This window comes from Alligator mississippiensis, chromosome 7 (assembly GCF_030867095.1).
Source record: "Alligator mississippiensis isolate rAllMis1 chromosome 7, rAllMis1, whole genome shotgun sequence".
Lineage (NCBI taxonomy): Eukaryota > Metazoa > Chordata > Crocodylia > Alligatoridae > Alligator > Alligator mississippiensis.
Window position 1 is genome coordinate 44,963,928 of NC_081830.1, and position 25,045 is coordinate 44,988,972.

General features: G+C 43.4%; 1 protein-coding gene across 6 annotated transcripts in view; it reads right to left on the minus strand.

Moving 5' to 3' along the window:
• Nucleotides 1-25,045, minus strand: part of PIK3CB (phosphatidylinositol-4,5-bisphosphate 3-kinase catalytic subunit beta) — a 171,114-nt gene that overhangs the window by 71,947 nt on the left and 74,122 nt on the right. For all 6 annotated transcript variants that reach the window (XR_002087481.2, XM_014602894.3, XM_019478733.2 and 3 more), the window contains one exon: nt 13,224-13,410. Coding sequence is in view for 5 of the 6 variants with exons in the window: in XM_014602894.3 (XP_014458380.1) it covers nt 13,224-13,376 (153 nt within the window). In the remaining variant the exon portion in view is untranslated. The remainder of the gene's footprint in view (nt 1-13,223; nt 13,411-25,045) is intronic.

The window sequence follows — 25,045 nt, forward strand, 5'->3', positions numbered from 1 at the left end:
GAAAGAAACAGAGGTGGCTAGAGGAGATGGTGATGGGCAAGTGGGTGTTCAGGAATGGAGCTGCGTTTTACTGTAACAGCAATGATGACGGTCAACTGTAGATGTGTTATGGACTTTCAAGTGAACTGTATCAGTCACAAGACGGGATAGCAAAAGTTTAGCTACACACATTTTGCAAAAAGTAGTTTATACTAGATATAAGGAGGTGTCAAAGTGCTGCTCAAAAGAGTGTTTATGAAACACCTTTTATAAAACTTGCCATACTTCCAAAAAAACCAAAGGTAACATACATCAACTCTAACGAACTAAGTCTATGGGTACTATATGCAAATTGCTACAGCCATGTTTAATCTCAAGGTTATTGTTTTCAAACTTGCTCTTCACTTTCATGTGCTCAGGTGGAGGGGGAAGGGGCTGACAGGGGAAAAGCTTGGCGGGGGGGAAGCAGAGAGAAAATGACTAGCTGATTCCCCAGATTGATTTTCCCTCCTGTAGCAGTGGAAGAGGCAAACCTACTAATTGAAGGCAAACCTACAATAATTAGATTCTATAGGAAAATTATAACAAATGTATAAACTTTTCCATATACTTTCTATATCTAATTATGGTGTCATTTTATAATCTAGGTCATCTTCTATTTGAGTAAACACTAAGTCATTTTCCTCTTGGAACTGCCATTTTTGTTCCAGTAGGAACCAATTGAACACCTGTACACTTTTCTACTGGCCAGCTGCAATTCTCTCAGTAAAAATGCAATGCCTGTATGCAGTCTCTTTATGGGTTTAGGTCAGGCATGCATCCATGTTTAACTAAAAAAATCACTTATGCACATGCCTCCACATTGCTCCCTATTTTTGTTGCATAAATCTAATATAACAGAAACATTATTCTTTGTAATTTGTATTGTAATAGTCCTTTGAAGCCAGGTCCTCCTAAGCGTTAACTGCTGTGCAAACATGTAATAGAAGAGAATGACCTTGTAATCTCTGCTTAAAAATCAGATGGCTATGACAAACTAATGAGACAATTTCAATCAATACAGAGCAGTGGCCACAGCATCCAACTACTGAACACTATCACGTACTTTGCAACAACCATAGCACAGGTGTTTTAAGAGTGAAATTTAGAAGGAGATAAGATGGTGTGGTTTATTTTGTTTTGGGGGGTTTTTTGAGGGTTTTTTGTTGTTGTTGTTGTTTTTGTTTTGAAGGAGGACTATACTAGAGGTGCACCGATAGACACTTTGGGGGCTGATACCAATAGCCGATTTTTAAGGAGGCATATCAGCTAATATCAATCCGATTTCTGATACCAGCCCCACAGCTTGAAGAGCAGTGTCCAGCTGTTGTGGTACAAGGGGAAGGATGGGGCATTGAGGGGGGACAGATCAAGGCCCCAGCAGTGAAGGAGGGAGTTGGACTGGGGCAAGTGCTCTCCAGTCTGGGTGGGGCAGGTACGGAACAGAGCCATGGCTTGTCCAGGGAGTGCAGGGGGAGGGGGGACAGCCTGGGGCTACACACAGCTCTTCCTGGCCCACCCCGTCCTGTGCAAATCTGGGGGCACCCGCCCCCACCTTGCCCTCCTGGATGAGTGGCAGGAGCAGCGATGCGAGCCGCCGGACAAGCCACCGGATGAGCGGCGCACAGTGGTGGGAGCCACACCCTCCCCACGCCCACCCCCAGACAAGCCACGGCTCTGTCCTGCCCCCACTCCACCCCAGCTAGGCAGTGCTTGCCTCAGCCTCTGCCCCAGCCCCACTCCTTCACTGCAGCGGCCTTGATCCGCACGCCATAGGCTGCTTCTGTCTGTGGCATGTGGCAGATTGGGACGGGTGGAGGCAGCATAGCAGTGGATACATCATAGTACAGAAAACAAAGCAACAGTTGTGGTAAAGGGAACAGAAAGCAGAGCAACAGATCAAGCAGGGATCACAGGGCAGGGAACAAAGTAGAGCAGCAGAGTTTCCCCAGCCTTTTTAGACTCAAGGCACCTCTCATCTAACAACGGCCTCACAAAGGAAAATGCTAGCCCTTAGTGTTCACTCATTTTCGTGAGAACACAAAAATAATAGAGCAATTATTCTATTACAAAGAACTCAGAAAGACCATCAGTCTGAGTATGACACCTACGCAGCTCCCTTTACCAGCAATATGCATAATCTCAAGGAGTGACATAGACTGCTTCTTTGACAAAGCCTAGTTATAAAATTACATGAATTTGCATTAAAAATTATATTCTTTTTCTCAGTCCTTATCAGCTTTTCCATTATTCTACCCAGAAATGACACTAGCTTGGCCAGCCTATAGTTACCCAGGTCATCCTGTTCATTTTTCATTCGGCTTCCTAGTATATCAGTAGCTGTCACGGCGGGGTCCTCGCGGAGGGCCATGATCTCCTTGAGGTCCCTCGCTCCATGTACAGGCCGGCCCAAGGCACCCTCTAATTCTCACCCGCCACGTCTTTGATGGTAAATATAATGATGGCAGGCTGCCTTGTGTTTTCCCTGGGCACGGCTACTCGGGACCTCTGTCCCCGCGGTTCTTCCGGACCCCCTGGGGGTCTCCCGATATGGTGGTGTTCCCCGGACACCCTAGCCTTGTGGGCTATGCGTGGCTCCTACCAACCCCTAATACCACGCCCCAAGCCTCGCAGATGTAATAGACGTTGTCCGGTCTGTACGCCCGCTTCCCGGGCCTCCTCTCTAATGTGGCCCACTCTGGGCTCCCTCTCTCGTGCCCAGCCTCTTGCTGGAACTCTCGTCTTGCCCACTCTGGGCCTCCCCTGCCGGTGTGGTTCCGCTCAGGGACTATCTAGCGGGCCTCCGGTCCTATGGGCCAACCGCACGGATACCCTCTCTGACCCTGGCTCACCGCGCTGCTACTCCCTGTCTTCTCGGGGCAACCGCAGAGCCCTGCCTCAGTCTGAGGGGTGTTGCCGCACTAGCCTACGGCCAGGCTTGCTATACCCGTCTCAGGCTCCTCGATATGGCCCCTCTAGGGCTCCTCAGTAATGGCGCTCCCCCCTCTTTGGGGTTCACCACGCCCACACTGGGCTACTCAATAACGTACAATGGCGCTCCCCCTCTTTGGGGTTCGCCACGCCCACACTGGGCTACTCAATAATACCGCCCCTTTCCTGGGGCCGGGGTCTATGTTCCCCCACACGCAATCCGGGGTCTAGGTCCCCGTCTGCAACCTACGGGTTGCGCCCGCGACCCGCTGGCCGCGCTCCTCACCGCCAGTTGCTCACGCACTGTCGTGCGAGCTGCGCCTTCCCTGGCGCTATGAAAATAATGCGCCCTCTTGGCGCTAGGGCACCCCACACTCTCTGGGGTCCCTGTGATTGAGGCCTCCTCCAACCCCTACAGCCTCACCCAAGACTCCGGGTGTAATAGACAGAGCCAAACGTAAACTAGAGCCTCCTGGCTATAACACAAACATAAAGCCCCCCTGGCTAAACCTTTAGTGCCCAATCCTCTCAGGGCTATCATGAGCTGTACTCGCTCGTTGGGCTCCTCCCCATATGTCGGCTGAGGGAGCTCCTGCCTCTCTGGCTGCTGGCAGAGAATTGCCAGCCTGGCCTCAGCCCTGAGCTTTATAAGGGCCAGGCCCTGCCCCCTACAGGCAGCTGGTTCCCCTTGGTTGCTCCGGCAACCCACAGCTGCGCTCATTACCTGAGCAACCCTCAGCTGGGCTCATTATGTCAGGCCAGGGCACGCTCACTTGCTCCCTGGCAGTTTCTCCACTCTAGGAGCAGGGGCACCGAGGTGCCCTGTGACAGTAGCATTCTTACAATCTCCTGAAATGTTTTAAGCTAAAGTTCAAGCGTGATGCTAAAGGTATTTCCATGGCCACTGCTATGTTCAGTTGTGAGAAAAGATGACATTGCCACCTACTTTAGAATAAGGCATCTACTACAAATAAAAGTGTTTTTAAATACAGGTTTCAGGATTTATGAAGAACCTTCATATGCAAATTTGCCCCTATGCGATGAGCATATTTAGACCCATGATTTGTTATCTGTGAAGTTAATTCACTCTTATGCAATCAGTCCCTGCCCAAGCAGGTAAGTCTGTGGGGGGAGGGGAAAAGGCCGTGGCTAGAATCACTGCAGCCCCGGCTGCACCATCCCCAGGAGCAGCTGGCGCCAGCTGTCTCCAGCCACTGGGCTACACCAAGTTCCGCCAGTCTCCCCATGCCTGGGCTCCGCCTGTACCCACTCACTTCTGCTCCTGGGCTATGCTGTGCCCTGGTGCAGGCAGCTGGTGTTGGCTGCTCCCCAGGCCACTCTAGCATGGGCAGGGGCGAGTGCAGACAAGCAGAGCCCTGGGCTGTGCGGGATGCAGCACTCACACCAGCTGCCTGCACTATGGCACGGCACAGCCCAGGAGCAGAGGTGAGTGGGGACAGCCAAAGCCCAGGTGCAGAGGGGACAAGCAAAGCACGGTGCAGTCCAGCAGCACTTGGGAGTGGCCAGCAGCAGCTGCCTGCAGCCGCTGGGCTGCACCACGCTCCACTTGTCCCCACTCACCTCTGCTCCTGGGCTGTGCTGTGCCCTGGTGCAGGCAGCTGGTGTGAGTGCTGCATCCCACACAGCCCGGGGCTCTGCTTGTCTGCACTCGCCCCCTGCCCATGCTAGAGTGGCCTGGGGAGCAGCCAACACCAGCTGCCTGCACCAGGGCACAGCGCAGGTTTTTTTCTATCAAGTTCCCCCTTCACACCCTGCAAACATAAAGTTACTCATGTTTCCTTAGTCCCTAGAGATATCCATGACTTTGTTGATCTCAAAGGCTATACATGCCTTACCAAAATTGGAGTTTCCCCTGCTTTATTTGTGGCAGGTTAGGATGTTATGCCTTGTGGTTGTGTCAGGGTTGACTGCATAGCTTTTCTAGCAGGTTAGACAATGGATTCACATGTGTGATGATTCAAGCATGGATGATCCTGCTTCATGCAGAGGGTTGGACTAGACCTCTCGCAGTCCCTTCCAGGCTTATTTTTCTATGATTTGATTAAATGTACATTAAAATCAAGCTCAACTGAGCTGTACTATTAGATGACTTGATCAGTTAATGCATTTAATGTAAATAAAATGGATCTATTGCTTATTTATAATAAAGCAAGATAGGCTTTAATTCCTTTGAAGGAAGTTAATCTGTTGCATTGCTGGGACAGCAGCCAAGAGCACGAGGCACATTTGTCAATTCTTATGCTCTTCATTGTTTACTTGGTTACACCAGCACTTTTTGCTATTAGGAGGCTAGTGAATTAAGAACTTTCATTAAAGTTTCCAATGTCAAACTTCCTTGTTTTTTTTAGCTCTAAGGCAGTTGGCTCTTGAACTTTTTTTTACTGAATTTCCATCAATATGTTTATCAAGCCTAAATGTTGAGTTTTCATATGGAAAATAGCAATAGAGTGACTCAATCTATTTCTCTTCGTAAGAAAAGCCACAAAAATGTTACTTGAAATGCATTTTACAGAACACTTCAAGTTGGTATGGAAAAAAACAGTGCTGCTGGCACATACAGTGTTACAGCTGACTAAACCAGCATCCCTTTGTAAATGCTCTTCATAGTTTGTCAAGCATGAACTGACAAAAATAAATTCCATTACAAATCGACTTTAAATTGTATATTTTTGCACATCATTTTTTTCCTGAAATGCCTGCATGTCACACATTCATAACAAACCACTTTCAATTGGTTTCATGATTTTATTTCTCTTATGGAATAACCAATTACTCCTCAGTAAGGCATTACCCTTACTTCATATTAAACTATACAGTTTGTACTTTATTCAAACAGTGAGATATGAGGAGGTTCCTTAATAAAAGGGAATCTTTTCTTAAAGGAATGCTTTTGAATTTGACAGCTGCAAAGTTCTGTCCACTAGGTAGCACTTTAGTACTAAATTAGAGATAGCAGGATTTCAATTCAAGGAAAAAGAAGTATGATTATGTGGCTGAAGGAAGAAGGAGAGGAGAGCAGAAGTTTGAGAAAGAGAGCAGGGGTTTATTAAAAAACAGAAAAAAGGACATTTTCAATCATCTCTAAATTTTTACTGAAAGTACAAGTTTATAACATTAATTTTTTACACAAACCAGTAAAGAAAACTGAGACATTTTGCTTTGGTGGAAAAACAGAATGAATGTGCATTCAGTTTTCAAATGTCAGATGAACTATTTTACTGGTTGCTTTACTGTCAAACTTTCCTGGCAAAACATCCTTCATAGTTTTAAGACTAACTATTTTCAGGTTACTGAACCCCAGTCAGAAATCTGCAGTTCTTTGTGTGGCCTTTCATGATCTTACAGTTGGATTTTTTTTCTGAAAATAAAAATATTAAGAGGGTAAAAGAAGTCTGCTTTGCAAGTTGTCCAGAGAGGAGAGAGAGGCTAGGGATTAAGAAACTGAACTGCAATTCCAAAGACCTGCCGCAAATTTTGTGGCAGTGCTACTGACTTCCTGTGTGCTCTTGGGCATATCACCATTTCCCTGGCTCTAGTTTTTCTAATGCCAGGCACACCCAGGGTGTATATTTCTACAATTATGATTTTTAAGTGCATTTAATTAGGATTACCATATTTCTGGTTCCAAAAAAGAGGATACCTGTCGCATGGGGGGGATTATATGATGCCAGTGCCCTGCCCCTGCTTGTTCCATTACCCCTCACTGCCAAGCCACAGCCTCCCCCACTCCCAGCCCTGCTGCTACCCCTCACTCCCAACCTGCAGACTGCTGGCCCTGCCTGTGCCCCTCACTCTCAACCCGTAGTACCCTGCCCGCCCGCCCCCCACCTGCCCGGGCCATGCTGGTGCCCCACACTCCCAATCCACAGCTCCCCCCATCCCTGCTGGTGCTCCTCAATCCTGACCCACAGTCCCTCAATCTGGTACCCCTCAATCCCCTAGCACTGCCAGTGCCCCACATTCCTGACCCAGTCCCCTGCCCCACCACTGGCACCCCTCACTCCCAAGCCACAGCCCCCCACTGCCCTCAGCCCTGCCAAAGCCCCTCAACTCCCAACCTGCAGCCCCTACCCACCCCCCCCCCGCATTGCTGGTGCCCCTCACTCCCAACCCACAAACCCCTGCTCCCTTCAGCCCTTTATCTCCCCCCTGCACCTGCAAGTAAGGGCACTGGCCCGGTGCCGCCAGCTGGGCCATGCAACTCCCTGCTGCCCCTGAAGGGCCCCCCTTTCCCACTGAAGGAGCAGACATGTCCGTCCCCCACCCTCCCCAACTCCCTTGCCCTGCTGGAGCCCCAGAGCCTGGACAGATTCCCCAGCTCCAGCAGGCACTGCCCTCCCCCCCCCCCCCCATATCCCCCAGCCATACATCCGAGTACCTCCCCCTCCTTATAGTTCCCTGGACAGTTCCCAAGCTCCAGCCCTCCAACCTCTGCCCCCCACAGACTTACCTGCATCCAGCTGCCTGGGATGCTTCTACCACCCTGCCTGGCTGCAACACTCTCCTAAGCAGCTACTTGCTAGGGCAAGCTGGGAAAAACGTTGAAGCTGAGCTGACCAAAATCCCAGACATTTGATCATATTTAAAAAAAACCCACCTGGACAGGGGCTGGAGGGCCCAAAGAGGACAAGTCTGGGAAAACCTGGACATATGGTAACTCTAGTTTAATGTCAGCAGGGAAATGGCAACCCAGGCCCGCAGGTCTTCAGTTCCCTTCTCTACAACAGCAACAACTTCCTCCTCATTCTCCTCTTCCACAATGCCTTTTCTTTTTTTGTCTTACTACTTAGACTGTTAGTTGGAGCAAAGCTATCCCATAAGCATAAACATTTATAAAACACGTAGCACAATGTGTCCCAATTTGAGCTGGGGCCACACTACTCATTTGACATCACTTAAAACTTCTCTCTCTCAGAATGATGAGCCTCAAAAACACACAAAATAAAAAACCAACACAAAAAACCATGTTAGGTTGCTGCATTTTCCCCCTTTCTAATTCAAAGTCAGCCCTCACAGTAGTCAAGTCTTTCACATGAGGGCCAGGGCAAGAGAATCAAGCACTCCCCTCAATCTTCAGTATCAGGTCAGCCACTACAGTTAAGCCAACCCCACATCAAAGCCTAAGCTCAAAACCTAAACACTGTTCACAGCATTTATTTGCTTATAGTTTTCTGGCCCAGCAACACCTATTTAATTTATCAATTACACTATGATGAATAGTAAATTTCAAATAAATTAGATTCCATCTTTTGATGTCCTACATGTTTGCCTTAAAAAAAAGTTTCTTGTAAACCACTGACAAATTGTAATCCCAGAAAAACCTGAAACTGGAAAAAGGCTGATGCTTTGTCTAGAACAGTGAATGTACTAGATTGAATAAAGGTCTGTTGATAAACCACATCAGCTCAAGTGTGCTATAAAAAATGGCAACTCTTCTCTCATAACACACTCGCCAAACATCTCAAAATTGAAACAAATTGTATTTAAACTTCCAGAAGGCGCTTCAATTTAATTAAGTGACAGCATTCCCTATATGAACAAAGGAGTTGAGATAGTGTCACCAGCTCAGGTGACCCTTCTATTAAACTGCCCTGATTGACATATTTAAAATATATACCATGATGAAATGAAAACATCTGAATACCATTACATTCCTGAACAACAAGCTGTGGAATAACTACCGTGTTTTTATGGCCAGAGTTATATAGTTTATTCCAAAAAACTGTACAAGCATTTTGATAGTCTGACTCCACCTGAAAAATGGGATATTTCATCCATGAGGAAGTGACAGTCTATGTCTCAAGTGCTATGTGAATGTATGATGTTCAATAAAAGGCAGCATAGAGATAAAGAAAGATATTTCCATGTAAAGGAGTAATAACAATGCTCTACATTTTTGCAAGTCTCATATCAATGATAGTGGGTTTTATTCCGTGTTTGAAAATGCAGGTACTAAAACTTATTAGAATCACAGAATAGAATGATAAAAATGTAGGGCTGGAAAAGGGCCAACTTCACATACTTAAACAGTGTCATTAAGGAGATATAAAAGTCAAATATACCATCCTTTATACGACATCATACCCCAAGCTACAGCAATTACTTTAGTCAAAATGTTGCCTAAAGCCATGAGTTAGCATTTTATATGAACTGCTAATCTGTAGGGCAATACTGAAGTATGAATATTAGCAGCAAGGACTCTTGTTGGTCAGTTTTAAGACCTGGGAGTTAAAGGATGGGGAAGACTGTGTTTGTACATTGGTCCCTACCAGGCATTTAATTTACTACTAAAATGAAAAACAGATGCCCCCCGTTGCTTCAGGTCAATGACCAAAAATAACTTGGAATTTTAGAAACCAGATTTTATTCATTCCATCCTTTTATGATTATGTAATATAGTCCCTGGCTGAACTGTTTACATCATTGTCTTCTGAAATATAAAAAACACAATTTTACATCCCACAATAATTAAAGGCATTTACAAAAGGTAAAAGTCCTCTTTAATGCAAACAAGCACTGCAAAATCATTGCAACCCACTGTTTCTAGAACACATTAGCATGCAAGCTCATTATAGGAAAAAAGCATTTAATATGTGTAATTAGTCAAAGCTTCTATTCTCCAAGTTGATACCCTAAATAAGACACTTCAAGCCTTCAGGAATAACTACACAAAAATTACAAGATGTCCACCTGCAAGAGAGAATTCTATTACACTTTGTATGCCTAAATAGCAGTTTTCCATCCATGCAAGTGAGCTTTTTGGCACTACCATATAGCTTGTGATTTCATTACCCATGTGGTATGGATGTGTAAGTGTATGTATGTGTATGGAACTGTACACCAACCCAGCAGCTACACGGCTATGTACGTTGTATACACCATGTCCAGCGTACTTACCTAAACCACAAAATTGTAGCCTGACAAAAAAAACCCTGCCTAGCAGATGTTAGATGCCTGAAGAGGAGGACCCTCTCATGTTTTAACCCTATTGGCAGTGAATAGAGGGAGATACGTGGAGCCAAGAGCAAGAGAACAAGTTAGAGTCTATGGCTCAGTAAGATGAACATTACTCTGGAAGTCAGCAGGCCTTAGGTTCTAGCATGGACTTTTGCTCCCACTAGAACTTGTCACTTCTCTCAATCCATTTTTTCCAGTGCTTTAATGCAAGGTTCAGTGGCTCAGATACAAAAAAGGAGAGGGGACTAGATAATGCCTAACCTGTGGTTAGCACACTGTGCTGGGAAATCAGAGATGCAGTTTCAAACGCCACTCTGGGCAAGAAGGCCAAGAACTGGGGTCTCTTGCTGCCCTAACCACTCAGATATTGCCATTAAAACATGAGAAGACTCTTGCCTCTCCTGAGCTTTTTCTGGAACTTTCACAATGTAGATAGCTGCATGCCTGTGTGTGTGCAGTGGCGGCCTACTGCACATGCTAAGCATGCACATGTACTGTACACTTATACATCTAAGCATGGGTAATAGAACTGCCAACTGTGTTAAGTGCCAACAATACCACTCATGCAATTGTGTGCAAGTACCGTTCAGCAACACAAAGAGTCTCAGAATTCTACTTGGTGTTAAATCAAAGAAACAGAAGAGATTACTTAATTACACATAGATAGTATTGCAGTTGATTATGTCTATTTCAGAACTTTTAACTAAGGTTTTATCGTTATTACATCTGCCCCTGGCTGTCAAGAAAACCTTTATAATTTCACAATTGTGTTCATCTATTCTTTTACATTTTCTTTCCCACATGTCCGTATCAACACGCAGACATATGTACACACCCCTGAACATCATCATTATTAAAGTGCTATACAGGAATGAAAAACTAAGAAAAGAGGAAAACATTTTGTTGAATATAGCATACAGCAACATAGTTTAGTAAATCTTAGGTGAAGCTTTAAATTTGAATAAAAAGCAGAGAAAAGTATGATTTTTTAGGTTTGGTCATCTCCCATAAAAAGTTACACATATTTTACACACTGCACTAATCCAGCTGTTACAGTACCTAAATGTATTCTTTGATTTTTCCCTTTGCTCTTTTAACAGATTTGATCTCTTACAGTTCCAGCTTTGAGTTTCTGCAGCATATACCCTAATTGCCCCTTCAAAATCTCCTCAGTAAATAAATAAATACTAGCAAATTGCCTGTCATGAATGACAGGGGTGGGGGGCAGCAGGGATGGAGCACTGCCACCCAGTACCCCACAGTGCTGCTGCTCCACCTTTGGCTCCATGCACCCCCCCCCCACCTGCACCCCGTGCATCCGGTCCCGTGTGGCCCGCCCCCAGTCTCCAGCCCCACAAGCCCTCCACTCCCCGCTGCTCCCAGTGTGTCCCCATGCGACCCCCCCACCCCTGCCACTCCACCCCATGCTGCCGCCAGCTCCCAGAAACACCGGGGGGGGGGGAGGGCGGAGGGGGAGCTTGCACACAGTGGCAGCCGCCAACACCCAGCAGCATGCAACATGCCCTCCCTCCCTCCCCCTCTCTGCCAGCTGTTGTGGGGGGCCAGAAAGCAGTGGCAGCAGCAGGGTGGGGCATGGTGGCAGCAGTGAGGGAGGGGGGCACTGCCACCAGAAACCCCCCTTTCCCCTTCCTGCTCCCCTCCCTCTCTCCCCACTGCCTCCCTGCCTGCTGTTGGGGAGGGGCAGTGCAGTGGCTCTCTCACCCCCTCTGTCTGTAACACTCCAGGTCCTCGCAGCCAATCAGAATGCACCCTCTAGGCAGTGCATACGCAGTTGGTCCAGAGTGTTACAGATGGGCAGACAGACAGACTAAGGCACTTATTATATTTAAATTATCCTCAATAACTAAATACTATTCAGTTATTTATTTACAGGAAAAAGAAAGTGTAAAAGAACAGGCAAATGTAATTGTGAAATTGCAAAGATTCTTCCTAGGGCCAAGGGCAGATGCAAGCATGCTTTTGGGGGAAAAAAAAATAAAAATCAAAGAACGCATTTAGGTATTGCAACAGCTGGATTAGTGCAGTGTGTGATGTATGTGTATTAATCTGTTGATCAACTGAATACTAACAGAAATATTTTCAATCTCTACAGTAAGGTAGTAGTACCATGCCTAGTCTATGGCATGGTAATCAAGATCTAAAATTTTGGGCAAGGCTCTAGTAGACAAAATCTGGTCTTAAGTCACACCAAAATATATTTGGAATTTCTCTGTTCAAGTGGCAAGATACAGTTGGGGTGCAGGAAGTGGTCCTGCTTTGAGCAGGGGGTTGGACTACGATGACCTCCTGAGATCCCTTTGAAGCCTAACTTTCTATGATTTTAAGTCAATGAAGTAACTCTTAACATGGGGGCTGTGGTTTGAAGGGGCAAGCGTTAAACTTGCAGAATTTGACCTCGGGCTTCTACAGAGACAGGAAATTCTACATGTTTTATTTAAAATTTAATCGGAAATGTACACTCCATCTAAAGATAAAAATTAAAATAATTAATAAATGGATACAAAACCTCAGTTAATTTCTCAGCCTTCTTAATGTTCTGTTTTGGATTCATTTTAAAATTGTTTTTTCCTTTTGACAACACAATTGCACCACCAATTTGTCAGTAGCTAACATTTTGGCTATTGGATAAAAAGTGGTCGACAAACTTTCGGAGCAAGCTGAAGCTTGGGAAATATTTTCAGATTGTGAGAAGCACATTAACCAGGTTCAGAGCAAAAATGTCAGTACAGTCTACCTTGCTGCTGAGCATCCAAACTTCTCTAGTTATGTTACATCTGAAACAGCTGGATGACAGAAGTAGTTCATACTTCAAACCTACAGGTTTCAGCCTTTCTGCAGTCTAAAGAACACTTTACCCATATAAATGTTATTCCAGCAAATTGCTTCTACCATGGCTTAAGTTTACACTAGTCAAACTTCCAGTCTCTCAATACAGCTAGCTTTTGTCCTCCTGAGGAAAACAAGCTGCACTGGAAGGAACACAATTTTGCTGGAATAATTTAAATCTACACCCTGGATCTTTGCCAGGACAAGTATGTCAGTAAACGACTGAATATCTCCAGATGACTAACCCGCAGAGGCATGATGAGTCTACCAAAGTCTGTATTTAGTTCACTTTTTTTAATTGCATCTGTGTTTGATAGATAGGAACAAACGTTAAGAAAAAAATTAAGGTTTGTAAATTACCTAACATATAAAGCACTTCACAATAAAATCAATAGTAGAATTCATTTAAAATAGCAAGCATAGTACTAATAGTCCATTCATTTATTTACCTGTTTAATATGAGATATGGTGGCATCTCTAGGGACATCCAGGTTGATATAGATTCCAGTGGGCAGCAGGAAGTCCACAGAGATTGAGCCATCAGCTCCTATCTGTGAATCCACTGCCCAGATGTCAAGGATGTCTGTCACTGTAGGAGGCATGATGAAATCTGAACAGTATCATAACCACATGGCCCTAGGAAAAGAAATTAATTCAGATGCCTTACTATTTTATAATCAGATACACATTTTAATATCTTGTGAAATTTTACATGGGCCTTCTTGCACATGGGCAGGCAGAGAGCTGGTGTCTTTCCCCCCACCCCAAGTAGTGCCACTGGCACTTCTGGACTGGGCGCCTGGCCACGGGAGGAACCCATGGGTCTGACACCACTGCCTGCAGACCGTCCCTGCTTGGCTCACGTTCGTGGATGACACTTGCGGGCGGTCGCTGTGCCACCCCAAGCCTCAGGAGGCACGCATCACCTATTATGGCACTTATTGTTTTTCTTGCTAAAAAAAAGTTATTGAGTATTATGCATTAATTTTATTTTGGTTTGATTTGTATTACTTTGTTTTTAGTGGGAGTTTAGAGAGACAGTTATATTGAGCAAGCATAGAAACATTAACAGTGAACAGTAATGGCAGTCTAGTTTCCTATATAATTTTTGTTATATTATATACTTCTAAGTCTCAATTTAGCAACCATGACATCTAGGGTTGTTTAATGGTATGGCAGCACAGTAAATATAATCCACAGTTGAAGCAATTGAAATAAAACATCAAATAAATCCTTTAATAGCTTTTTTAAACTTGGTATTCAATATTTTTTTTTAATCTAAAAAGTTAAAATGATTTTAAAAGTTTTAAATGAAAAAGATAAAAGTTCATAAATATTGTAATGCCATATTTATGACTTGCTGATCTTGTCTCCATTTTGGGTTTGCAAAATATTTCCAATGTTTGAATGGGGTCATGCTGAGGAAAAGGTTGGGAAGCACTGGTCTAAAGGGTGGGCAAGACAGTATCACAAAGCAAAGCACTCCTCTGACAAAGGCAAAATAAGCTGCCTTTGTAGCACTCCAAACTTTACTAACCAACAGGATATGAAGAGAAAAGCAAATAGTCTGTCTTGTTTAAAACAGAATCTGTGACTACCTAGCACAGGTTCCTATTTGCATTCTTCACTCTTTCCCCAGTCTGCCTTGTTTTCATTCTCCGGTCTAGGATCTGGCCTGTTCTGCTCCGATACTAAACAACAACAGCAGAAGGAGTTCCAGCTCCTAGGGAATTAATCAGCTCCAATCAGCTGCTGTTCCTTACAATACCACAGATGCATTATGTGGAGGAGTAGTGGGCTCAAGTGTATAGGTGTAATCAAGGTATATCAAGATACAGCTATTAATTTTATACATATTTAGACAATCCAGAGAAATAATCATTAAGATACATGTCAGACTTCATAAACACACAGCACACCTTCTGTAACTTCATACACAGAAGGTACCATTCTGCAATTTATTAACTGCCTGTCTTTCTAAGAAGAACATTAGGAAATGGCTAACTCGTCTATGTTTCACATGTTTCGTAACTTCATAAGCACAACAGAATTTACAACTCCGATATGCCTCTGTTGGCTACAGTATTACCTCCATTTTCCACAGTATAATGCAGGGGTGGGCAATTATTTCCGCTGGAAGGCCGCCTAACAAGTTTTGGCAGGCTGTCGAGGGCCACAAGAGGCAGCTGCCTCTTGACAGGTGGCTCCACCCCCTGGTCGCCATCTCGGGACTGAAGGTATCGCTCCTAACCTCTGACTTTTGCCACAGGAACTCCCTCCCCCTGCCCCAGAATTACTCCTTTTGGGGAGGGGGGGTTTGCCATCATGGAACCAGAAAAATAACAATCATGTACTAAAAATCAAATATCACTATAACATATTTTAATTTTATTTTAAAAAATATTTCTGTCCTGATTTATGTGAATTTGGCAGAGTGTGTATAGAGGCGATTGCGTAATAGCTCAAAGTTTTTTGTATAATTGTGTGGGAGGGGAGGTAGGGAGTGTATGTGGGATGGTGTGGATGTGTGTGGGTATGGGAGGAGTGCAGGGTGTGTGTGGGTGTAGGGGGGCGATGTGGGATGTGTGGGGAGGTGTATGTGTAGATGTATAGGGGGCAAGTTTGGGGGTGTGAGAGGTGTGTGTAGGTATGGTGGGGTGTGGAGTGTGTGAGAGGATGTGGGGACTGTGTGGGTATAGTGGGGTGTGGGATGTGTAAGAGAGTGTTGAGTGTGTGCGAGTATGGTGGGGAGTGAGGTATGGGAGGTGTGGGATGCGTGTGTGGGGAGTGGAGGGCAAAGGAGCAGAAAAGCAGCTGTCACTGGTGGAGAGGGGGAGGGGGAAAGCCAAGCCTGGCACTGCCAGCTCTGTAGGCCTCTATCCCATGCCTGCCTGGCAGGGCTGCAGCCAAGTCTGCACTGGCTCCTGATCCTGCTGCTGCTGCTCCTGCCTGTCCCATGCCTGCCCACTGGAGCTTTCTGAGCAGCTGAGCTCCTTCATGTCCCTCCACCCCTTCATGCACACGCTCACCTGCCCAGCCATGTATGAGCAAGACTAAAGTGGAATGAAGACAGAACCCACACCTACCTCACCCCCACCCCACATCTACACACACCCCTAAACACAACAGCTTACCCACCCTCCCTGCTACCCAGAGCACTGCAGCAGGGACAGGGGGAGTGGCTGGAGGCCAGGGGAGCCCAGCAGTTCCCCGGGTGGTAGCAGCAGCCCTGCCTGGAAGCTGCACCCACTAGCCAGGGCTGGGGCAGGAGCAGGCGGGACTCAGCCCGATCTGGAGAAGAGCAGGGGCAGTCAACCAGCCGGGCCAGATACAGTGAATTGCTGGGAGCCTACCTGAGGGCCAGATCCTATCAGCTAGTGGGACAGATCCAGCCTGGGGCCATATTTTGCCAACCCCTGGTATAGTGTGGTGGTAACGTCATTATCAGGGATCCTACTTTTCTCTGTTTAAAAAAAACTAAACTAAAATCGCAAATTCTCCGATTAAAAACCCCAACATCCACATATTTCCATGATTAAAATGAAAACAATATATAAAAAGTATCAGTTGAACACAATGTCTTAATGATATATTTACAACTTTAAAGCAATCTGAAAGCCTAGCAGTGCCTCAATCACTACAGTAAAATAAGTGATAAATATCTATAAATTTGGTGTTTGATTTTAGGGTTTATCATGGAAAAATCAGAGCTCCCCCTGCCCACTTTGTTCACCAGAACACAGGTCCAGCTGCAGCTTCCCCTCCCTCCCCCTATTGCTTTGTGGCACTAATGTCAGGGCCCTGCCCATACCATTGTACCTCAGTCCCCACCCATCGACCCCCAGGGCCCTTTGCTCCCCACCCACTGCCCCCAGCCCTGCCAGAGGGGGCCCCCAGCTGCCAGGACTACAAGGCGAAGGACTCAGGTCTGCAGACCCCTGCCCCCCTCTCCTGCAGCAGGGCCTGACCCCCAGCTGCCACCCATGGGAGGCTGTGGCTGCTGTAACAAAACAGAGCTCAGCTCCTCCTACCCCACTGGCTTCATGGCTGGAGGGGAGCCCATAGGGGGAGGGGAAGGCTGTACCCGCTCCTGAAGTACCCCCAAGACCTGGCTCACTGCAGCAGCAGGAGCAATGTGGGGGGAGGGATTTCAGCAGATGGATGGGAGCCCATGGGTCACATGTTAACTCCTTGCAGCAGACTGCCACCGTTCAGACAGTTCTGGTTTAGAATACAGTCCCTGTCAGGCATACAACTACAAAAAATAAAAATCAGTGCTCTGGATAACTTTTACACTTCCATAATTGAGGCTGATAATATGCAATATTAAGAGAGTAGCATGGGGTTTGTATGGGTAAAGTTGAATATCCATCTAGGATATCCTCTCCACAGAACAAGTGGCATCTGGATCTAAAAGCATCATTTTAGGTGGCTACAAAGCTCACATAATTTGCAAAATAGTTTAAACATGTATATTGATCTACTTAAAATTTTCTGAAAGGATGAATCCAAATTAGGACATTGCCAAACAGCTAGCAATGCAGTCCTACTGATCTTTCAACAACTGACCAACATCTTGGTCCTGATCCTGAGAAAGTTTTCTCCTTTGTATACAAGTCTCCCATTGGCTGAATCAGAGAAACCAGGAGTGGTGATGGTAATGGAAAGTAAAAAGAAAAGCTCTTAAGTAGGCAAGGTCAATCTTAGAAAGTGCTTTAAGTATTACAACAGGGACTTCAGGTTGGATCTTGTTTAATAGGAAGGCAATGGCATGAGGGACTAATGGATTGTCTTTATGACAAACTATGCTGCTAAGCAGAAGAGCTAGTACATTTTGTGCAAACTGGAGGGCTTCATTCCTAAGTAATGAAGTTATAATAAATAGAGTCTATTTTTCACAAATACATGCATCAGGGTAATACTGTACATACAGAACAGCAAGGAGTGCAATCTTTTGACAGATGGAAGTGAACATTTTTTTGCCAACATGATATGGGTATCCACTAGCAGAGAAGTCCAAACTAATCCCAAAGATGAAGGCCAATTTCACATTAATGCAAATAGTGAGACATGTTAAAAAAAAAAAAAAAAAACAACCCCCACAAAAAAACCCCTCCTCTCTTGTACCAGAATCAACTTCAAGTTCAGCTTAATCTAGCTGCTCTTCAACTAGGTTCCAATTTTGACTATCCACTGAATTTAGGTTAAGCAGTAATAGAGAAAGTGACCTGGGGGTTATAGTGAACACCAAGCTGAATTGGTCAGCTTGGAGGTGTGCACTACCTCCAAGGTAGAGGAGGAAAGAGAGGGAAAACCCAGCATGGTGGGACGTACTAATAGGAGTGGTGCCTACATGTCACAGGAACCAATTCCTGTACTCTATTCAGCCCTGCTAAGACCTCACCTGGAGTGCTATATTCAGTTTAAGACAAACATAAGTGAATTAGAAAAAGGTCCAGCAGGGACTTCCTAAAACCTTTTCCAGATTTATTTTTCTGTAACTGAGAAATCAAATAGAAGATGCTATCTCTGTAACAGAAAGGAGAGGTAGAGGTAAAGGTCTAGGAAACATGACTTACAAGAAAAGGTTTGAAGAACTGTGATTAGTTAGCCTGGAAAAGAGAATATTATGGGAAGGGGAGATTTGAAAATCATTCAAATATTTTAAGCCTAGAAATAGACATTGTCAAATGAAGCAGATCAGCTGTGTCATGGTGTATAGCAGCACAGCTCATCTGCTTCATTGGGCAAAACACACATTGCTCCTTGTCCTGCACCATCAAGGTCGGGACAAGGGCAATGTGATTTCCCGGCTTGTCCAGACCCAGAGCACAGGTCTGACCTGGGGCATGGGTGTGGCTAAGCAGGGAAAGCACCACAGATGTGGTAGATATCCACCACAAAGCAGTAGAGTCTATCATCACCTTTTGTTGGGCCACTGATTTTCCTTTCATGTGGTATAATGTCTATTTGTGCAGCATTTGTGCTTCCATAAAAAAAATTATAGCAGTACAAATGAGATGTCAGGTGATGTCTATTTCCACCCTAATTTTTTTTTTATAAAGAAAATGGTGAAACTATTTTCTGTGCCCACAGGGTTGGGCATGAAGTCAGGCAACAAGGAAGATTCAGGTTGGGTGTTATTAGAATTTTTAGCTGTAAAAGATAGTTAACCACAAGAACAGACTACATGGAGAAGTTCAGGACTCTCCCCCAGCTAAAAGTTTTTAAGAACAGGCTACACAAACAACTAGCTGGAATGATTTAGACGAGTGGTCTCCAACCTTTTTAAGTAGGAGATGATGTTTGGCATTTAAAAGCAACCCAAAGTTTGCCATGAGCTGCCACCATCACCCCCCTACCTCTGCCCAGCAGGTAAGTCTATAGGGAGGAAAGGGGCAGGGGGTGCAGAGTGAGGCAGAAAAAATATTTGGGGGAGCACCTCCCCAGCAGATAAGTCCCACATGGCCAGGGCCCCACTCAACTTACCTCTGGTCCTGCCTCTGCAGCACTGTTCCTCACTGCAGGGGCCTAGCCCCTTCTAGGCCCTACCCCTTCTCTCCCCCCCAGACTGACCTGCTAGGTTGTGCGCATGCATGTAGGCACTCAGCTCCCCACCCCAGCCTCAGATCAACTCTAAGAGGCTCCGAGATCTACTTGTGGATCGAGATCCACTGGTTGGTGACCACTGACTGAGACAGAAATGATCCTATCTTGGGCAGGGGAATGGGCTAAGTGACCTCCTAAGGGATGTTTCTGCCTTATTTTCCTATGGCTGAGAAAGCAGAGAGATGATGCTATTTCTGTAACAGAAAGGAGGAGATACAGAACTGGATTTTGTCTGTATGATGCTCTCATTTCAACTTGTGTAGTCTAGAAGTCCTCTAATGGTACCACATGTTAGCAGATAATTGATTCTGGGGAGAAGTAGTGTGCGTCTCAATAGGTGAGTTCAAAATGATGAAGTGTTTGATTATTATGATCCTTTAGGTTCAGACTGAGGGGAAGTCTTTAATATAGTCAAATATAGTAGATTTCAACTCGCATCTTAACATATCAGAGCTAACTTCAAAACTAGCCAAAATCAGGTATTAACTAACTATATAGATGCATTAGTACAGACCAGCTTCAAAGATGTTGATCGCATGTGCAAAATCAAGTGGGATGATATGCAATCTGTAGATGGCTAACCCATGCTGAGCTCCATGCTGCTGCAGTGTCACCAGCACTTGAATCAACTAATTTAAAGCTAGCACAGGTGTATTGACAAGTTGCAGCTAGAATTTTGATTGCAGTACAGACATAACATGAGAAAAAAAAATATGGAGCTGTTCATGCCTGCATCATCTATATGGGTCAACAGAAAAGTCTAATTCTATCTTAATTAATATTTTACTTGTGTCCAGCTTAAGTACAGAGAGGCCCCAATATTCAGTAGATTAAATGCTTATAAAGAAAATGATTCTTTTTCTGCTGTATTTGAACAGCAAAAACCTGGGAACTCTCATCAGAAAGTTTTCCTTCATTGTCTCCAATCAACTGCTCATTTCCAAACAAACAAACAAACAAACAAACAAACAAACAAACAAACAAACACGACTGAGCTTGTGCAGATTAAGTCATACCACACAAAAAATCCATGCAATTATCTGGAACGGAGCTACTATTATGAAAAAAGGCAGCATGAAAAACACTTCATATCCATTATCAGCACTCTAGAAGTATACCCATCCTCTTTTAAACAAGAGTGAAAAGTGAAAACTTGTCACTGAGATTTAGGTTTTCATTAAAAGAGAGAAGAAATAATACTTAACATCCCTAGGAGTTACTTTATTATATTAGTAGACAGTCATTTATCTTTGTAACAGTTCTGTAAACGTGGAGGAAAGTGAGTGGTCATGCATTCAGTTTGAGCCTGAAAAATAGATCTTTTAAGTTTATTGCGTACTGTCTAAACTTTGTCTTCCCATTCGGCCAGTCCTACTCCTAATGTCTCTGCCATATTCTTGTCCCAAAGGGTGACCCTCTTGATTTTTAGTGAATATAACAACAGGAAATTCACTTGAGCAACCTTAAAGTTCTTTTCTTGTGCAATTATACACTCCCCACTCAGTCTGCTTGAAGAACTGAATGCTGCAAAAGCTATCCCCCAAAAAGACACAACTGAAGATCTCAGGTGTATAGCACTGGTTTTGTACAGTTACTATAGCAACAAAATTAAGTTTTACATACTTTAATGTGCTATGTTGGTCATGCGCACAATTTCAATTTGACATTCAATACTGTTGCTTGCCCCCAACAAACCCCTTTTCCTCCTCTTTTTGATATAGTTAAGAACAGAGCAGTTTGCTCTCAACAGGATTAATGTTGATATACTGGAACATAAACGACTATTCATATTCAATTTTACTAAATGCTTTGTAACATAGAAAACATTAACAGCAGGGAACTCTAAAGTTATTATTTGGGAAATGATTTTGATGTTCAAGATAAACAGAAACCTTTTAGGCTTTATCTGATTTTTACTAAAATACAACCATATTTTTGAACCTTTCAAGAAGCCAAGGTACACATATACACAATTCATTACACACTCAGCAAGATGCCCATTTAAAATTTTGCTCATCGATGAAACAGATTAGCCCATTTTAAAAACCGTATGTAATCATAATTCCAGCTTCTGCCACTAGCTGACACAGAGGTCAGGAGAGAGCAAGTATTTAAACAGAAAACAGTACTGGTCACAAACATGGGACCGCTGTGAGAATGAGTCATGGGCCAAACTATACAATGTGTGGTGACACTGGTCAGTGACTAACCAACAAACCTCACATCTAGTAACTGAGACAGTTCCAGGAAGCCATTTAGATGGCAAACACGGACACAAGAGGCACTTTAAGCAGCTTCCAACTAAAAAGGGAAAAAGTGCTGCTTCAGGCTCTTAAACTCAGAGTTGTTTGTGTCTACTTCCATTGTAAAAACAACTTATCACACAAAAGGAGGAAGTAATTAAAAGAGTATTTAAAACTTGGCATTTCCATTATCTAGATAAATATTATTTTAATTTACTACATGATAGTACATCACTTTAAAATAATACTAATTCTAGTAAATAATAAATACAAATAAATAAAAATAATTTCTGGAGTCAAGACATGATTTTGTTGGATAGTACAGACTTTTTTTTAAGATAAAACACGCAGGCTTTGCTCTTTCGTGTTTGCATCTCTTAGTACCCCTGGATCAAATTCACTTAGTTTATAAGCTTGGTTGGGTCATTTTACATAATACCAGTCCTGGGGACTCGCCCAAAGATGTATAAAAAAAAAAAAAAAATGAAGCAATTAAATCAAGTTAACTTTGAAAGCAAATGCCAGCCACACTTGCAGACAAAAGTTAGGTGACCCAAGAACAGATTTTTGTATTTGTATAAAATGTTATTAACTATAATACATTTTTAAAATAAACCTATTCAAAGTTGTATTTGACACTATGGCAACCTGTGCTAGGGGTTAAAACTTCCTATAAACTACAGTAAAACCACAATAGTTCGATATTGGTTAGTTCAAAGTTTCAGATACTTTGAAACTATTGTCACTCCCCAGCTGAAAGGATAAATTTTGTATGCTTTACAACATAAATAATTCAAAATACAGCTAACTTGTAAATTCAAAGCCATTTTTCGGTCCCTTGAACCAGGAAAACCTCATTAAATATATTATCTATCATTAGACCACTGAAGCATATACTCAATCATGGAAACTGACTATGAAGTTGACTGAAAGTAGCCTGTACTGAGCATGCCCATAGAACACCTGGCACAAAGACAAAACCCATACTGTGCACACATGCTGGCAGGAATTTGCCACAAGTCTGAGTTAATGCAGCCCACCTGAATAAGACCTAACAGCCATTGTGCTCAGTCCCCCTCAGCACCATCTTTTCCCAGTCGTAACGAATCACCACAGCAAATACATGTCTACTTCCTCTTCACTCCCACAGCTGAGCAGCGTCTTTCTGTCCCATTTCCAATTACTTCTGTTTCTCTGCCAGCCTTAAGTGTCTGAATGTCACCAAATATCGATGTAGTTAAGAAGCTCTGTCACCGCCTTTCTTGGCCCACTGCATGCAACAGGTGTGGCCCTGCCCTCCATGTGGTACAGCCAGCCAAAGTGGCCCGAAACATCATCTGCATATACATCTTTGAAGGATCCCAGAACTCAGGACAAGAACATCTGGTTCCAGTCATGAGTGGGGGGGGGTAATTGGCATGGAAACCCTCTGCAGAGGGTATGGGGATACCTGAAGTACACATACTGAGGAGTGCAGGACTGTGGGGTCACCATGGCTTGAAACGCTGTTGACTCTGCTGAGGTCCAGCCCAATTAACTATATATCAACTATTAACTACATCCTAAATCGTGAGTCTTTTTGCTTCAGACTAAATTTTATGCATAGTTTGCATTATGTATAACGAGATACAAAAGTTCTGCTCAAAATCATATTTATGGAATAGCTGTGCTGAAACTTTCAGCATTTTGGAAAAAAAGTTAAAATACATGAGTTATAGGTGAACTCAGCCTTTAGATACCCATGCTAATTTGCATATATACACATTTATTTTGAACCCATTAATTTTAAAGTCAGTGTTTTTTGGTTCCCTGCATTTTGACTTAACAAGGTTTTACTGTATTTAAATCATTTTGGGTAAATAAAAGCAGAAAGTTTACTGCTGAAGTTCCAAGGCGGGGCAGGGAAGTGTAGAGGTTAACCACTGACTGGGTGGAACTTACTGTTTAGGAGTACCTGGAACTACAGTTTACTGAAATGTTGATCTCGCTTTTCATAGGGGTAGAATGTTATTATGGCTCTGATGGTCCATGAGATATAAGAGGCAAGAATTTTTGTGAGTGTTTTTTACTGGACAAACTGTATAAGCATTAGACAAGTCTTTGAGCACAAAGTGCCCTTCGTCAGGTCTAGGAAAGACAATTTAGAAATAGACATTGAAATTAATTCACCCTGATCATAAGTAATACAGATTCTGCAACCAAAATCAGGGTTTTTGGGTTTTTTTTGTTTGTTTTTTTTTGTTTGTTTGTTTGTTTTTTTTACAAGTACAACTGAATGGACTAATCTAACTTGAAAAATCCTTAGTACTTATGATCCAGAAGGATAGATTTAAAATGGCATACAATGTGTAGACATGCCACATGTTACAGGTGATGAACTGAAAAGAACTCCCTTCGGTTCTAGATGGCATAAACTTGTAGGAACATGCAATTAGAAGCTAAATATTTGAGCACTGGAATCAATTTTAAACCTTAATTCTTTAAAATATAAAACATGGAACCTCAAAATAATCCACACAATCTAAACAGAACAACTATCTGCAATTTCTGTTCTCTAAAAATATATCTCCATAAATTTGCAAAACCAGTCTGTTTCAAGCAACTAGAACTTCCACAGCTTCAAAGTTCTCAACCTTTGAGAGAAGTAGCTAGCCATATCAACCTGAAGTCAGGCAGAGGAGTCTCTAAGGTTCTGCTTTGTCCTAACCAGTTCAGAAAGGCATAAGCTTTTGTTGGTGACAGCAAGTTGGCAAGATTCCTAGAGTTTTGGGGTTGGTTGGGTTTGTTTGATTTTTTTTGGGGGGGGGGGGGAGAGGTAAAGGACAAAGGGGCAGTCTTGATATTCAACATTATATTTGTTGCAATGCAGGAACATTACATGCATCAAAATACTATAGCAAAAACTTGTACACAATTGTTTTTATTAAAAAATAAAAGATGAATGAAATATTAAACAAATAACCCCACAACAAAATGCTAACCAATCCTAAATATTAGAAGTCATTAGCATTTTAAGGAATTAACTACATCCTAATTATCTTGGACTGAATAAACTCTGAACCCAGAAAGGTGACCTCTAAATTTATTATTAATAAATAATACTCTTACTATTAAGGCATGACTCTTACTGAGTTAACAAGAAGCAGAGTCACGTTATTACACTTCAAGTTATAACAAAGACCGATGAGAGAGAGAAAAAGAGGCTATCTGCTTCTGAAAGTGGAGTTGATTTAAAAAGAACTGAATGTTTTTGGCTCTTTTCTTTCCCCCCTACTCATTCTATAAATTCCAGAAAGATTTGTCTCAGAATAAATGAAAATCGAATTAGGGAGTGTTGGCATTCATCCAATTCAAACAATGATGTCTACATGATAGCTATTCATTTTCAATGAACAGCCTTTTTTTAAAGCAAAGAAATA